This window comes from Tyto alba, unplaced genomic scaffold, assembly GCF_018691265.1.
Source record: "Tyto alba isolate M040663 unplaced genomic scaffold, T.alba_DEE_v4.0 Super-Scaffold_42, whole genome shotgun sequence".
NCBI lineage: Eukaryota > Metazoa > Chordata > Aves > Strigiformes > Tytonidae > Tyto > Tyto alba.
Genome location: NW_024881318.1, coordinates 18,228,939 through 18,247,319, shown reverse-complemented (window position 1 = coordinate 18,247,319; position 18,381 = coordinate 18,228,939). Strand labels below are relative to the sequence as shown.

Genomic DNA, 18,381 nt, shown 5'->3' with positions numbered 1-18,381 from the left:
CCTCAAAATGGAAAGGCATTTTCAGCAAATGACACCAGCAAACATTTGATTAAATAAAAACAATAAGAACTTTGTTAGCTAGAACTCTGAGAAGTCCTGAAGAAGGATATAAACATCTAAAACTGTAATTAATTTTTCAAAAATATATTAAAATAGATATTTTTTTTGTTTATTTTTAAGTAGTTAATGGAAGAATTATTTTATTTATTTGTTTGTTGTTAATTTTTTTTTTCTGGTTTTCATACAGTTACAGACACAAAGCAATTTTTCATCCTCTTTTTAAAACTGAGGGTTAGAAATATATATCATATACATTTAAAATGAATACTGTAAGGATAATACCAGAACTTTTGCTAGAAGGAAGATGTCCAGTTGTCACTAACCAGAACTACTGCAGCCACCGTCCTGGATGAGTTGCACTGGGAACATGAGCTAAGGACGGAGCTACCCAGTGTGGTGGCACAGGCTGTTCTCCAAACATGTTGCAAAATATATACCCAACTAAGCACAGCTGAAGGGTCAGACATGGTCTTCTCCACTTCACAGTCTTTGGATCAGGTCAAGACTGAAAGATTTAGAAACCACATCAATACGAAGATGTTCATAGTGGCCCTGAATTTCAGCCTTTTGTTGTAGAGTTGGCATGTAGACCTTGATGTTCTGTTTGGCTTTAATTAATGCAGATCGTTTCTTTGTGGCCAGAACTCTTTATAGAACAGTTCTCAAGGACAGACCAGGTATTCTAGCATCAACCCTGAACAAATGCATTTTCAGCTCAACAAAGTTATTCACTGCTGGGTTTCTTGGCACATTAAACTCGAATGACAAAAACTACCTGCTTTGGAAAGGCAGTTAAACTGATTTTTTTTTTTTTTTTTTTTTTTTTACTGTCATTTCAAGAATCAAAGTCATGTCAGGAAAATACCACCCCCACAGCACAAATTCTTCCGGCTCATTACTTTGTCCTGATAAACAGCAGCTTGCTTGATTTGCTGCTGTGATTCAGGTGCTGAGTAAAAAGAAGAAAAAGCAAATGGAAATGGTTTTCCCACCCAACATCTCTTTCTGAGATCTAATCTTTGGGGGGGGTTGATCTGTACTAGAGCAAAAATCAGGCTTTGTGAGGAGAGAAGAGATGAAACAAACTCCACACATGGCAGTTTTTATACTCGTGTCAGGGGCATGTGCCTGGGATGCAGAAAACCTTGCATTGCCTGATTTAAACCAGGAGTCTGAACTCAGCTTTTTCAGAAGTATCAATTCACCGCGTTTTCTTTGCTTGCTATTCTTTCCTATGAAAGCGGCTTTAGTGTTTTTTCATAATAAAGTATTCACTGGGCATGAAATAATTTTAAAGGTTGGAGGCTGAAGGACTTACCTTAGATGCAGCAGTCTTAATCATGAGTGGGAGAAGAATTTAATCTTTCCACTATGCCTGCATGATTACTAATGGATGCTGGTTTGATGTTGGCCTTGCTTTGGATTAGAAATTTTCACCTGGTCCTGAAAAACTTCTCTTGGAAAAAACTACTGTAGATACAAGTGTCTTGCTGAGGAAAGTTTGACTATCGATGCATTACTATTTTCCAGTGAAAGCAGGCTTTAAGAAACTCCTGTCTGGACCTGTGAATAGAGGGCACTCTGGTAAATTCCTGTGTTATGTCCCATTATAGCAATTTTCCCTGAGAGCAGATCATGTTTATGTCAGCTCAGAATCAATGAGATGCATGTGCTTTCTAGATTCAGGAAATAATACTAATGATAATGTTTTATAATAAACACCTGAAGTGCAAACAGGGATTTGTTAGAAAAAAAGAAGAGAAGCAAAGTCATTTTGTTGACAATTTACCATGTGAGGCCACCACCATATTGTTGCTCTCAGAGGACAACTGCACCTGGGCTGACCTCAGTGGGATCGTGCACATACAGACGGGCACCCACATAAAGTCAGTTGAAGGCTCAGAGTACCTAGTGCTCTAAGCACCTCTGAATGACTCATGAACGGTCAACACTGAGGCTTCAGCTAGGGACAGTATTTTAAGCTGTACTAGAGAAATGAAGGGAAACTGTGCTGAATCTAGGAGAAAAGAACACATGTAAGAAGATTCTTACAATTTATAATTTGGGTTATGGTTGTGTCTGCAGTCCTTGTTGAGGTTCTGTTCTGTGATAGACTGTGTACCCACACAGTGGCACAGCTATATGAGTTGGGTATGAGAACCAGTGAAAAAGGAGGAATTCAAACTTGAGGTGCATTGTCAAAGTTATCACAACACTCTGTTGGCAAAGTAATGAACAATCAAGCACCACTCCTGAGGACAGTAAATGTGTTGGCTTTGCAAAGCCCCTTAGAACCAGTCAGCTATTGTTCTTACTTGATGGCAAGATGTGCAGCTTCCAAAATTATAAAGAACAGGGGATTTTCTTGTCACAGGATGTCACAGCTGTTTACTGCAGAATCTGGACTTAAAAGGTAATGTAGGTTGTTTTTCTTTACCTCAGTGCTAGATTGGATAAAGTTCTGCAACAGTTTGATATTAAGATGTAAGGGGATAAAAAGAATTGTAACTTGAGCCAAATAATCTATTTCTAAGGCAGATTAAACTAAAAGTAGGTGAGGATATCAAACAACACTGTTCAAGATGGGGTGGGTGTTGCTGTGTGTGATGCCTCTGCACAGGTGAACTATAGCACATCATAAAACCCTGTACAGCTCAAGAAAGTGTCAAAATGATAATTTCAGAATAGCATGATAATTATGTGCAACATAATGCCTGGTGTTTGCTATACATAGCTAAAAAGTTGAATTTTAAGCAATATCAAAAATGTACTGGTCAGACTATTTGTGGGAATCTGAAGACCTTCAAGGTTTTTTACCTACTCTTTCATTAGATTTCATGATATTAATGTCTATTATTATTGGTCTCCCACATATTTACCTGAAAACTATAGAAGTGAAGTTAAAATTATGATCACACAGATCTGCCAAGAACTTAATCTTCCTGTATCTGCTTGAAAGCAACTACAAAATCTGGACAAATATTTGCATGTGGTTTTTAGTGGAAATTAATGTAAAAGTTCTTCAGCTTTCCTCTAAGGACATTCCTCTCTCTCCTCTGAATGAGAAAATCCAAAAGATTCTTCTTTCGGTAGCATTATTCTGAAATATTTTACACCTCTAAGGAACAGGAGGATCAATTTTTGAAGTTCCTAGAACTGAAGAACAATCCTCGGGTGAAATATAGTCAAAGTTGTCCATTTATCATGAAAATCAGACCACAGCATATGAAATCCCACACAATGTACATAGTTTTGTACAGGTGCAATGATATCACCTGTGTGGGTCTAACTCTAAATGAGCTGTCTCACTTATGGGATTGGTATAATGTGAGTTTCAAAAGAGAGATTTGGATTCCTTTCTAATTTCAATGTTATTTCTTTGGTCATCTTTCAATAGTTCAACCTGTATATTACAAAAGACCAGTTGAATTAAATTTCCCTCAGTCTTTTTGCTCACATCTTCATTCTCCAGCTATAATTACATGCACCATAATTATAGAATATGCATGTAAAATGAAATTTTTCAATAAGCAAAGAGTGGACACGTACTTTCAGTCTGCCTCAGTCAAAGAGAAAATTTTTCAGACTTTTAAAGAGCCTCCACAGCAAAGAACATAAATGCTATGGAGGAAAACCTGCCACACTGAAATTTTTGAAGCATTACCTTTAATTGGTCAAGGATTTGCCATATAATTCTGCTACAATATGTGGACAAGACTACAGATTAAACTGCTAGTATAGTTTACAGCACTGAAGAAGATAAATCACTGCAATTTAAAAATTAATACAACCATCCTGATAGAAATATGAATGAGACAAGTTATTTATCTGCCTAGGGAAATAGTTAAATCTAATCCAAGTTACAGATAAAATAAGTCTTGAGAGAAACCAACATTTAGTATCTCCCTGCAGAAGATTGCTGTGGGTACAAATTGCTGTTGTTGTGTGTTAGGAAGAAAAAGTACACAAAAACCACTGAAAATTAGCACTTAAATTCATTGTCCTTGATCATCTCCTTAGCTACAACAGTCTACAATATCTTTCAAATAGCTTAATGTATATTTTTAGTTAGAAATTAATAAAATGTATCCATTAATAAACCAACAGAGAACAGTTCTTAGTTGTGAATTGTTATAGTTTCCACAACTGGCACATTCATAGGTCTTTCCCTAAATATCTCCAAAATTGTTTGTTAGGCCTTATGTGGCACACTTGTTCCCTTCCAGATTCTCTGATTCTAGTAAAATTGACAGTAAGATATGGGTTGTTTGTAACATAGTATCGTGGCACAGAAATGTATTTTTCTCATGTATTCACTTGCTATAGGCCACATATGAATTCTAGAGTCATTCCTGCAGTTGACTATGCTAAATCTGATTGAGTCAGCTATAATCATTCCTGAGAAGAGACTTCAGAATCTAACATGCAGAATTTAGGACTCTGAAAAAAATCTGTGTGAATGAAACTGTTAATTCTTTTGAGTAAGCCTAAACGATCACTTATTAGCAATTCCAAATACCTGTTGACATGCAGTCTGAATTATTTGGAGGCCACTTGATGGAATTGAGTAATTCTCTCTGCTTAATTATGTTTTCTTGTTTTATTTTTTGAAATCTTATTACTTCCTATACTTATTTTGATTCACACAAATAAACAGTTTTGATGAACCTTCATCATTCAGCTGCACTACATGGGTCACAGTACACAACTATGCTGTACCAAAGCTGCAAGTATTCTGAAACCTGTCCATGTCCCAGAAAATAATGTGAATACAAATTATATTAATAATTTTACTTTAGAGCTCAATAAGAATGATATGAACTGGCTGAAAGTTTCCCATTCTTTAAGCTGATAAATATTTTGTTGAAAATCTACCTTGCAACTAGTTGTAGCAATGAAGTGTCTTCAGCATATCACTTTGCTTCATTGACAGCTTTACCGTAAAGCTGGAAAAAACATATTTTTTCCCAGATATGCAAAAAATATTGTGGTGTTGACATTCTAGATGTGCTGTTGGTACCATTATTGGAGGATGCATCTTGAACCCTAAAGGTCTTGTGTTTAGCTCAAAAAAGTGCTTTGTAGTCTGTTTACTCATAATTACAGGAATGTTTAGCATATACTTCTCATATATTTGAAGTCTGATATATACTGAAATTTCTCTTTGAGCTGGGAAGTCTTAATTTCTCTATATTGTTTAAATATTATTTCCTTTGTAGCTCACAGATCTTAAACCTATGCAGAATGTATAATGTTTGAATTTGAGACAATATACACAGGAAGTATTCCCTTTTTTTGTATTTCCTAGACCTATTTTAGTTCACAGGAAAAAATGTTTTTAACAAATCTTCATCATTTGGTTGCATTACATGGGTAACAACACACAAGTTAATAAGTTGACTAATTAAGTTTAGTCATCCAAATAGTTCATTAGTCAATAATTCTATATCATCCAATAGTTCAATAGTCAATTAGTCATCCAAATAGTTCATTATAGGAAACAGCCAGTCATTACTGAAATGTTTGATCTTAATTATTAAACACTAAAGTAAATATTCAAAACTAACAGAGACAAACAACATACTAAGCATTTCATAGTAAAGAAGTTAAGGAGTTTGAAACAGTATACTAACAATTAATTTAATCCTAAAAGGTTAATTTTATTAATAAATATTTCTGAGGTCATTGGTTTCCACTCAAAACTGAACCCTCCTAAAATGTGTGCATTTGGAACAATGATGTTACTTTTTTGCATAACCTGAAGATGTGCAAACACCCACTCCTTGAATGCAGGGCTTTGTTGCATTGGAATTTTTTACACAACTGATGTTTTATATATCAGTGTTTATACTCCTTTGATTAATTTTTAACTAGAATTGCATGTCATGTGTGATATAATGATTTTTCAGACTGAACAATAGGTTTATGAAATTGTCAAACACCTTCATCAATTTGTTGGTCTGGGAAATAAAGAATCACATTTTAAGTAAATTTCTTCCAGTACATTTTCTTTTGCTTGCCTTTGCATTGTTGTACACATTTGCTTTTGCTTTCTCTTTCCAGTATAAATGATTTACCAAAGATTTATTTTAAACTATTGCTATCTTACATGTCCTTTGTCTCTGAATACTTCTTTTTTCTTGTGTATGAAATTATACCATTCGATATAAAATTAAATGGTTCAGGTTTATAAATATTTCTCATTTTAAGAAAGAAGTCATCATTAAGTCTTTTTATCAGACAATGAAAAGTTTCACCCATAGTTCAACTGGGAATTAATTTTGTGTTCCCCTTTGGATAAGGATAGACTTCTGACTATGATTACACATCTGTAGTTTAAAATCACTTTCCTTATCAACACTGTCCAGAAAAATCATTCTGAATATCTATCCTCATATTTAATCAGCATAAGGCTCAGTCCTGTGAGTCTTTACATACAAAGTACTTTGCATTAATCTTGTGGGTTTTCTTTTGGGAGTAAGATTATGTGCATGCTTAATGTTTTTCAGCTTTCAACCTTAAATGTAGATTTAGATGCTCATTTCTGGGTGTTGTTTATCCTTCATCCGTTTGTCTCTACATTCTCACATAGAATGGGAAAAACATCTACCAGGTATGTGGACTGGGACTTATTATGTCTTTTCTATGTCATTTTCAGAATATAGGGCACTGAATAGGTGCTAAGTGTTATGTGAAATACTCTTGAGGTGGTCTGTTCATCTGCTCTGGAAACAAAATTTCCCAAGTAAGGTCAATGAGATCTGCTTAAAAAAGGACAAATTCTCCATCTGCTCTGATCACGTTTTTCATGATATATGAGCAAAGTGTACTGGGTCTCCATTTTCCCCTTTTCCCTTCCTCCGAAATTCCCTGTGTTTTGGAGGTGATTTCCTTTGTACAAAGCCGAAAAAGCAGCTTTACCATCTAAGTGGAAGTAGAATCAGGAGATATGAGAAAATAAAAGAAAAAAAGAAAAAGAAAATGGAAGAAGGGAAGGGAAGGGAAGGGAAGGGAAGGGAAGGGAAGGGAAGGGAAGGGAAGGGAAGGGAAGGGAAGGGAAGGGAAGGGAAGGGAAGGGAAGGGAAGGGAAGGGAAGGGAAGGGAAGGGAAGGGAAGGGAAGGGAAGGGAAGGGAAGGGAAGGGAAGGGAAGGGAAGGGAAGGGAAGGGAAGGGAAGGGAAGGGAAGGGAAGGGAAGGGAAGGGAAGGGAAGGGAAGGGAAGGGAAGGGAAGGGAAGGGAAGGGAAGGGAAGGGAAGGGAAGGGAAGGGAAGGGAAGGGAAGGGAAGGGAAGGGAAGGGAAGGGAAGGGAAGGGAAGGGAAGGGAAGGGAAGGGAAGGGAAGGGAAGGGAAGGGAAGGGAAGGGAAGGGAAGGGAAGGGAAGGGAAGGGAAGGGAAGGGAAGGGAAGGGAAGGGAAGGGAAGGGAAGGGAAGGGAAGGGAAGGGAAGGGAAGGGAAGGGAAGGGAAGGGAAGGGAAGGGAAGGGAGAAATAAAAGAAAAGAGAAACGAAAGAAAAGAGAAACGAAAGAAAAGAGAAGAAAAGAGAAGAAAAGAGAAGAAAAGAAAAGAAAAGAAAAGAAAAGAAAAGAAAAGAAAAGAAAAGAAAAGAAAAGAAAAGAAAAGAAAAGAAAAGAAAAGAAAAGAAAAGAAAAGAAAAGAAAAGAAAAGAAAAGAAAAGAAAAGAAAAGAAAAGAAAAGAAAAGAAAAGAAAAGAAAAGAAAAGAAAAGAAAAGAAAAGAAAGAAAAGAAAAGAAAAGAAAAGAAAAGAAAAGAAAAGAAAAGAAAAGAAAAGAAAAGAAAAGAAAAGAAAAGAAAAGAAAAGAAAAGAAAAGAAAAGAAAAGAAAAGAAAAGAAAAGAAAAGAAAAGAAAAGAAAGAAAAGAAAAGAAAAGAAAAGAAAAGAAAAGAAAAGAAAAGAAAAGAAAAGAAAGAAAAGAAAAGAAAAGAAAAGATGAAAAGATGAAAAGAAAAGATGAAAAGAAAAGACAAGAAAAGATGAAAAGAAAAGACAAGAAAAGATGAAAAGAAAAGAGAAAAGATTGTATTCAGGCATTTCTTAAAGTGGGATCTAGAGTCAGGGAGGGCAATAGCCTAAAACTTCCTGTGGTCTTTGTTTTCAAGGTGTGAGCAGTGTCTCCAATAATCTCTGTTACAGTTTGTCTAACAACAGCATAATCAAAAGCAGTGAGCTTCAGTAATGTTGATTTACCTGCTTATTTTGAGCAGCTCCAAAGCAGCATAATTGTGAAACCTGAAACCATGGCTTGTATCTAAATGAATATGCAGGTTAGGGAAGTGGAGCAGAGAACAGCTTTCTGCACATCATGAATAAAGTAGGAAGTGGGTGATCAGCTGCTGCAGATGTTGTTGCAGGTTCTTAGCAAACCCTCTGTAAAACCCAGAAAGTTTACCATATCTTGCATGTAGAAATGGTGGAGTGTTTATCAGTAAAACTGAAACCCGACGTTGCATTTGCAGAGTAGCTCAAAAGCATCTTGTTTTACAAAAGGCTGCTTCTTTCAAAAAGAAAAACTTTTGACCATGTAACTTCTTGAAAAACCCTGAAGTCCCTTTTTATACAAACTAAAGAAATTCCTTAAGAAATTTATAATTCCAGGCATTTTTTTCCTGCAGAATGTTTGGAGTCTCCTTGCTGTGCCTAATCATTGTCAGTTTTTCTTTACATTAATAAAAGCAGAACCAGTTGACACCTCATCAGTTGTTCACTGCATCAGGGGTCAAAAGGAGTAAGGTCTTGCCAAAGGCCATACTTTAGGCCAAAGAAAGAGGGGGGATGGTCTGTTTTTCAGGATATGAAGTGAAGAAACTGTTTTTCCCCTGTATGTGGAAGAGACTGCATTGTTATGGAAGGGATCTTCTTACGTATATCTATTGCTATGTATTTATGGTGAAGTAGGTGCAATCAGAGTGAAATTGAAATGGAAGGTAGTAAGATATGCATTGCTGCTGAGTTACAGTTTTGTTTAGTATGCAAACTTGGACTAGAAATTTCTGGGTCAAGGCAATGGATGGCATAATCAAAAGCACTATTGACTTTGAAAGTAGGTATACATCATTGCTGCAGTCCAGCCAAGGTGTGAGAAAAATATAAGAATAGCTGAAAGCAGACCACTTTTTGCCAGGATAGGATAGTTTCCTACTTCATGGGAGATTATCAAAATCATTATTTGTCATTGTTGTCAGTTAAAAGCTTTGTGCCAAGTAATAACATTCTATTGCAATACAGGTTGAGCTGATTATCAGGGTTTGTATCTTCAGCCAATGAATGCTGAACTGCAGGTGTGAATGCTAAAAATGGGATTTTTTCATCGACTGCTTCTGTTCTGTTCTCTTCAGGTTGATAATTAGATACTGTTCATCTACATGCCAATCTCTCATGTGAGCATTGAGATATCCTGATATTTAGGCACGGGATGAATAGAGACATGTCATTTCAGCTTTGTCAGTACTGGAGCTCATATCAACCTTGCACATGAGTCCAATTTATTTTACAATTTGGAAAAGGACTGGGGAGAACTGGCTCTGGCCAAAGTACTGGTTCGCATAAGATTCCCATCCCATCAAGTACTGCTTGTTGCATGTATTACTCCAATAAGGACGCCAAGCACTGCTTTGATTTCCCTTCAGTTTGACACATATTTCTGGTATTAGCATCTCAGGACAGAGTAATACAGCGTATCAAGACATCACTGAAGATTTTTGCAAGGTGAGAGGTTTTCTCATCCTGCCCTGAAACTTCCTTTTGACTACATAGAGTACATGGGTTCCAAAAAGCTGGACTTATTTTGGGTTTTTTACTAGTTTCTCTTTGAGTTCACATGGGAGAGGCATGGAAAGTATAGCATATTGTTACACACAAGCTGATTATACACAAGTTGAAACAGGTTGATTTCTCCTGAAGTTGTCAAAGATAGAATATCTGGACATGAAGGGAAGATGAGATCTTTCTCTAGGTGTTACGTTAGCTATCAAAGAGGTATCAGTATTTCCCTGAACAAGACAGAAATGGCAAGGGTCAAATCACAAGTTTTACATTAAGACAACTTCAGTGTCCTGAACTTCCTGATAAATAAACTTTCTTCAAGAATGTAAGTGACCTTTTGGTCACTGCACGTATGGAAGTTGTTTGAGAAGGTTCCCCAAGAACACAGAAGCGTTTGCAGTGTTCTGTGCACAGTTCTGCTGTAAGTGCTAAAGCTCTGGGTGTTTTTAAGGAAGTTGAATACCACAAGCAGCAGTGTAATAGGATATTTGCAACTTTCTATGGACAGTCTCTATGGCAAGTTTCTCTTAGATGCTATACAGCTGCACAGGCTTTGAGGAACTCGTACCTTTTCACCTCTTCTTTCATTTCTTTGTGAAGAGCTTCAGTTTCTGCATCTGTTCCTTCAGTGCAGCACACCATGTGAAAAAGCTGAGAGTTTCAAGAAAAGAGAAGAGGCTATTTGGAAACAGAGGTGTTAGTAATCAAAGCTACCACACAGCGATGGTCCTTAACACTGCTTCCTGTGATGAAAGTGCCTTGGGTGCATGTCAAGCCAGGATGTAGTTTCAATTTGATTTCTTGTTCTGAGTGTCCAGAGCTGACCTCAGTTTCACTACCTGAACAGAGCCTTCCATATCCTCAGACTACGAAAATTCTGAGAGACACAAAAGGATGGAACTGGAGTAAAAATTACATGCTGAGTGTCATAGTCCTACCTAACTCACCCCATTATTTTCATTATTAGAGTTAAAGCATTTTACACCCACATCAGTCTCAGTCATAAGTGTAGGTAATTATAACTCTAAAGGCAGGTAAGAGTCAGTTCCAATAGTCAGAAAATAAAAAAGTAGTGTTTTCATTAATATGATGATGATGATTTAGTTATTGTTAGATTCCACCAATGTACATAAATTAAAAGGGAAAGGTTGTTCAGCCCTTATACTTAAAAATAAGCACTTAATCTGAAATGCATGCGGTGGCTCAGATTCCTATTGCCTCAGTTTGGCTCTCAAGAAACATCAGATGAAAGAAGTACCATGCACAGAGACTTGGGCAGAATTTTTACCTTAGTCCAACAAACTAATCACAATGAAATAACACTGTATGATGACACAGTGCATGTATGCATGTTTTGCATATACAGAACACTGTATTAGGTCAACATATATATGACAGCAAAACTGATATAGGATTCCTTGTTAGAAAAACTTGAGAGTTTAAATAATACCAATTAACATGGCTATTATGAAAAAAACCTTTCTGCCTTTCTTTCATTAGAATCTGCTTAAAAGAATTCAACAGCAAATACGTGAGTAGATTGTTAATGCTGTTCATCTTTATTGGGATTTTTAGAACAGTAAGAGATCACAGCTGATAAAGTCTGTGGATGAACAAAGACTGTGAAGAGTTAAATACAGACACACAGTCTTTGGAGACTGTTACAACAACAGTGCAAACACATGTAATCTTGGCTCATTTAAACAAAGTTTGTCTTTAGTCAAATGTAGATATATGTGTAGAATGAAGAAATGTAAACCATACCTGCAAAACAAGGTAGTGTAAAGCCTTGCAGAAAAATCTCACCATAATAAAGGACAATGATGTTACAGAAAAGTTTAATGCATAATGGTTGTCAGCCTGTAACCCTGAATTCTTGGAGTCTTACCCTTAAGAAATCTTCATATATTTACAGAGTTTTTGAATAAAAGCTTTTTCCTAATGGGCTTTAGTTTGATATTCAGCTGTCTGCACTTCCAAAACAGGAGGAGTGATGACAACTGGAGAAAATACTGAAACCCTCTAGATGCAGTCAGTAAAGATATGGCCAGATAAAGAATGACTTGTAATTTTAATCACTGAATGTGGCAGACAAGTGCATACTGTGTAGAATTCCACTGACAGAGCTTTTACAATGTTGGAAAGATTGGAGAGATTACAGAAATAGCTACAAATTAATCGCTAGATTAAAAAAAAAAAAAAAAAAAAAAGACCTTAAGAGGAGATTAAAAAGGTTGGGTGTTTAAAGTTATCAAAAAGAAATCTGAGATATTGTTCAAGTTCAGTGGTATAAATACCTTATGGGTAGAAAACAGTGGTTATAAAAAGGCTTTTGATCTAGTAATCAAAGGTAGAAATAAATGTAATAGAACCTGAAGCCTGATAAACTTAGAAAACAGTAAGATGCAGATTTTAACAGTGAGCAAACTTAACAAAACAAACTCTAGTGGTACATTCTTTCTCTCATCTTCAAACAAGTGGGATATCTTTCTGGAAGACAAGTTTTAGCCAAGATGATATTTTAGTAGATCTCTAGCTGCTGGGCTTAAGGCAAGTATTTTAAATGTGATATCTTGTAAAATATAGGATGACAGAGGATGTCAGCATTGAATTGAAAGGGACATAAAGAAATTGTTTGATCCTTGCCTCCGTGTCAGGTAAGAATAACTGTACTTCTTCAACACGGATACGTCTTCAGCATGGACCTCAAGCCATGGAAATGCCACCTTCACTGTCAGAATGTGCCTCCTAACAAATGTTGCTGGCCTTTAAACACACTACTTCTTGCCTTCTCCATCATGGAAATGAAGGGGGGCTGGGGGGGAAGTCTTTCTTCTTTGCCAGAGACTTAAGTATGCATTTTGTTCTCCTTCAGTCTTGCCATGCTTTCCTAAGCAACCACTATTTGTTCAGTATCTCCAGGAATTCATGTTTTCTAGACCTATAGTCATTTTAATTCTTCTGCTTTTGGGCTCTCTCCAGCTGGCATGCATTAACCGTGCTGTAGTTTCCTCAGTACTAAGTAAAAGGATTATTTCACTTGACTTTTGGGATGTACTTTTGAATAAAAAGGTTAAAAAGATATGTGATACCATACAACTTTAATCTTGACGTATCTTGAATTGTAAGGGTCTGTTTTTGCAAGATGAATTCTCCTTAACAAAAACACTGAAGAATTCACCTTTGTAATCAGCAGTGTTGGGACTTTTAGTACTTTGCTGTTTAAATAATGGAGATACTTACCATGTTTCAAAGCCACTGTTGTTGACATATATGTTGACAAGTTGCTCCAAGCAGTTATGAAGCCAAATTTATCCAGAAAATTTTGAGTTCTTTGTTAGTAAGCAGAAAAACTGTCAAGGCTTGGAAATTTTGCTTTGATTTCCATATATCACACAATAGGTCCTTCTAATAGTTATCGATTCCCCTTCTCTTGTCTATCCCAAGGACAGAATTGCAGACTCCCAAGCAACTGAAAAGAACTCTTCCAGTCTTTCCGTCTTGATATTAAGCATTATTACATATTTCTGTTCTGTGTTTAAGCCACAAGAATTCAGTCTCCATTATACAGGTGTGAACTTGGAAAAAATCTCCAGATGACAAGGGTGTTCTTTTTGATTATAATTGGCTTTAACTGAACTGTGAATTTGCTTTTTCCTTCTGTTCTCCTCTTCCTTAGATTTTGTTGGACTTCCCTCCTTACAGCTGGGGACAATTCTCTCTGGGTAGCTTTTAATTCATTCATGATACTTGAAACAAAATTCTAGGTTTAGTATCATGTCATACAAACAGTGATTTCATTTGGTTGTATTGAATAACTTCTCTCAACATGAACTCTCAAAACCATGGTTACTATGGTTTGGTTGTGGCTTGTACACTGAGAATGAATTCAGTGCAGCACATACACACACCAGCCCACTCATGTAATTAGAACTTTTGTGCCTGGTGCACTGCATCATCTTGTTTTCAAGGCTGCACCTGTTTGTTGAGAGTGTAGCTTCTGCGCAGCTTCTCAAACTGCCACTTTTCTAGTATGGGCTTGCTAGAAAATTAAGTCCAGCCTTTTACAACTTACATTCTAAACATATTTGAAGATGTACAGAGACCTGTATACCTCTTAATCAATGTCAAAATACATTTTCATCCCTCATCCCTTCCCTTGAAACTCTGAGCAAAGAAAACTCCAGCAAGACTGCATCAGTGCTCATGTGAAACTCTTCAGTGGTCTTTTCAAGAAAATTGTAGAATTAAATTATAATTTAGTTTTAGAGCACAAGAGCTTACAGACTGGATGAACAAATGTTTTTGTGTCTTGTTCACGTCTTGCAAAGACATGAACAAGGCCTTCTATAGGCAGTACATTCTTCTAGGTAGAACGTCTCTATACTGGTAAGATAAGGCAACAAATATATCTAAGAACCAGGTTCAACAAAATATATTTGCTCTAGAGTATGTGCAGTAATATTTTATTCTAGTACTTCATGTAAACAGTGAGGTTCCTTCCTCAGCTGTTTGCTTGAGAAATTCAGTCTGTTCTGCTTTTTTTTTTTTTTTTCAGGCTCTAAAAATGAAGGTTTGAAACAGATAGCACCCTCCTCAGCAGCACTCTCCCCACCTGTACCTCCACCACACTCTGCTGCACAGCTGCCACCTCCTCCACCAGCCTCTCACCCGTCCCTGCAGTTCCCAGCAGCTCCCAGCCTGCCTCCCAGAAATGTCAAGCCCAACACTGAAACAATGTAAGTGAACATAACCCCCAAGGTCTCTATTTTCTCACCTTTTTCTTCCTATTACTTTGCTCATGCAGCAGCAGATTAAGGCAGCAGGCTTCCCAGGTTCCTGGGGAAATGAGGTCCCACACCACTCTCCTTGTTCTATCCTCCCCCTGTCCTTTCTGGAATTAGTTTTTATTAGCTTGAAACCTGCATCTATTTAGTTGTTTCCCTAAATTGCCTCACCTATAGCAACACTTTTTTTCTGCCCTGTTTTGTGCGGTTTTTTGGTAAGGGGAGGGAACAGACACCCCGCTGGATTTTTTTACTCCAGAAGGGTTCAAAGACTTCACACACTGATAGAAAATCAGTTGTATCAATAACTGAAACCTCCCCCTTCATTTTTCTGGGGGAAGAGGAGCAGGAGGGTCAGGTCTATCAGTCGATACCTCAGGAAGCAGCTTTGCAAGTTGGAGATCCTGAGCTCAGCGTCGGCTGTGAAACTGCGCCAGGAGCCGTGTCGTGGCCTCTTGTGATAACCCTGAGAAGCCTCTGTCGCATACGGGGCTCCTTTCTTTATCCGTCTTTGAAGAGCTGCATACAAAAGGGGAACCTCCCACCGACAGAGAGTTGCGAGCACTTCGGTCTAGTGTCAAAACTGACCAGAAACGAGCTGAGCCTGAATAACGCGCTGCTCTGCGCCCAGCAGTTACTGTAAATAGCAGCAAACGTCCGACCGGGAGAATATACGAGGCGTGTGAGGGGTGTGTGTCAGCGCGCCTGCTGTATTTCGGTACGAATGGTGAGACAGCGTCAGCCTAGCGCTGCTCTTGCTGCTGCTGCAGGGAGGGGGCTGCGGGACCGGCCCGCCCCGCCGGCGCGGCCGTGGGGAGCCGCCGTCCCCCCCCCCTCCACCCGCCCGGGGAGCCGCCGTCCCGCCCCATCTAGCGGCCGGAGCGCCGGGCGGGCGGCGGCAGCCGCTCCGCAGCCCCCCCTGCAGCTCTCCTGCGCGCCCTCACGGCCGAATGCTTGGGAGCCAGGCGTGTCCTCTTTGCCTTCAGGGTCCTTCTCCGGATTGCCCTTCTGCCCTCCCGTGCCTGCGTGCACTCTGAAATCTTCCCTCTGCTGAAAATGCGTCCCTGATTGTGGTCGACTTTTCTTTCACTCTATCTTGGTGCTTTCTCCTTCAAAACAATTTTAAAACATAACATTCTCCTTTCAAGTCCTGTCTTTGATTACATTTCTCTGATGATGACTGTTAACCCCAGTTTTCTTTCAACTGTTATAAGGTATTACAAAGTTAAGAGTCCCTGATGTTATTATTAATCACATTCTGAATTTCTAGCTTCTCTCGATTCGCCAGCACTTTTAAATCTAACAACAACAGAGACCTTTTACCTGGCCTAACCTTACACCTCTTGTCCCTCGTTTAGCCCTTAAGCCCTACAAGTGAAGGAGCTAGCCCCAGAGCTGTATTTAACATTAAGCAAAAGTCTGTCGTTCTGCTTGTGCACTGTGTAAGAAGCCTGCAGCTGTGAAGATGGTTAAAAAGCCCAACAGATTCTTTACATTCAGTCAGCCCATCTGCCTATTATATTTTTCATACCACACTCATGTCAATGGTATCTGAACGTCTTTGGCTCATTTTCTCCTTTTATACTCAGGATCAGAATGTCCCCATATGAAAAAACAAGTCACAGTCAGGACAACAATTTAGGGAATCTCATGGGTACTTAAGTGGCATACAGGGCTCAACAGACTGTTCAGCCACTATGTAAAATAACTGAAAAAAAGCACCAGAACAATGGAGAATGAAAGTGTAATCATAAACCCATCCTTATAGGTTTCACATATCCACTTTTTCATATTTACAGAAGTCCAGACAATGAAGAAAATTATGACGATGTTGAATTCGTTTCACAGGGTAAGATGCATACATTTTAATTAATGGCAGCTATAAGAAGCTGTAAGCATATTTTATTTATAAAATAAGAAAAAGTATACTACATTCATGAGTGACTTGTGTAACTAATTATGCTAGTTCTGCACTTTTATGGGTGAAGACGGTTGTCTCATAACACTAATGGTTCTACAATTAATATGACAGACTCAGGAACTGCTTTAAACTTCTCCCATCTACCCCCCTGTTTTTGGTTAGAAATATGATGGGACTGTAAATGACCAGATTTTCAAATCTGAACCAAAATGAATGCTGCTCTTTCAGAGTTGTGCTTTTAATGACGCTTTGTGGTCTGCCTTCAATAAGAGGCAGTGAGTCGCTATGTTGTACCAGGAGCAGGCAGGGAAGCAGATTGTGACACAAAGAATTTCAATCTGCCTTCTGATCTCTCCTCGGGGGACTCAGTTTGTGCCAGGCACAGTATGCATTGTTTAGTGTGCTAGCCAACCCTGCCATACAGCAATGTGGGCTGTGGAGCTCGAAGTGAGCCCAAGCTCCTTTCTTAACTACTTACCTGCAGAGTAAGGAGGAAGAATGAGTTTCTTCTCCTGCAGCCCAGGGTAGAGGCTGGCTTAGCAAAAGAGCTTTTGGCCTCCTTATACAGCTGTTGGGCTGGTGCAAGCAAGTTCTTTGAGGTCTGTTTCCATTTATTAAGTCTTTAACAATGATTTTCTTGTATAAATAGGCAATTTTGTAAACAAATAGCATAGGTAAGTTCATCAATGTCACTAAAGAATCTTTAAAACAAATCTTCCACTTTTAAAAATACATGATGAAATATGCTATTTTGTACCTATTTCTAGTTTACAGTGTACTACAAAAGCATTCTGGAAAAACTCTTGATTTTTGCATTCATACCCTCATTAAAAGCCAGAAGGCTGCACGTATTTCTAGTTAATATCAGTAGTATTATTAGCAGTTTGTAAATAGTTAACACTAGAATGAATTGTTTTCTGTACAGCAAAAAACAAATACTGTTTTTATTTTTTATCACACAGGTCATGGAAATACAGAGGGGGTAAGTGTTATTTTCCATGATAAACCTGTCCTTTTTAGCACAAACTTACAAATTTAGAAAAATCCTTTCAACACATTAGAAAATTAACTGAAGAATGAATCCAGTATATTGACAGTAAATTGTAGAAGCACTTACTTATTGTGAAGGACAGACATAAAACTGGGTAAGCGGAGCAAACTGGAACTAATTATCAAAGTTGGCTAGACACCAAAAATTGATTTTAAAAAAAGCAAAGCCACCCCTTTTATTTCCACTGACATTTCATTTCACATAAATTTTCCAGAGACAAGGGCCCTGTTCTATTCTAGTAATAAAATATTTGTTTCAGTTAAGCACAAGTTTCTATCAGTGTCTTTAAGTACCTGGCTGTATTAGGACTAGAAGAGTCTCTGCAACACTAATATGAGTCCCATTTAGATCCCTAGCATTCCAGTTTAACTACTGCTAACCCTGGCACCTTCATCATGACAGTACAATCAACACAGATAAAGGCTTTCCGGGACTAACACTGCAATTAAAACATCCACTTTGGATTAAGCAATGTGCTAGTGTGATTGTAGCAATCCAGGACTTTATAGTTGTGGTACTGTAAAAATAAAGTCAGAAAAAAAGAATAGTGGGTTTGAATAATGTCATAACTTGGTTTGGGAATTTTAAATTAATTTGTATTTACATTTTGCTGTAAATGTCTTTACATACTTTGTATGAAGCTTACATAGCAAGTTCCGTTTCTTCATGTCTTTCCAAATATATCTAGGCCATTGAAAACTTAATTTTTCTTATAGGGCCAAGAAAGTGATGGAGAGATGTATGAAGACATAAATGACATCAGGTAGTGATTTTAAATTCT

At 37.8% G+C, this 18,381-nt stretch overlaps 1 protein-coding gene across 1 annotated transcript in view; it reads left to right on the top strand.

Annotated features, from left to right (window-relative positions):
* FYB1 (FYN binding protein 1) overlaps positions 1-18,381 on the top strand; it is a 67,674-nt gene that overhangs the window by 27,314 nt on the left and 21,979 nt on the right. The window contains 4 exon segments of the mRNA XM_032992287.2: positions 14,400-14,580; positions 16,428-16,477; positions 17,512-17,531; positions 18,317-18,363. Coding sequence (XP_032848178.2) covers positions 14,400-14,580; positions 16,428-16,477; positions 17,512-17,531; positions 18,317-18,363 — 298 coding nt within the window.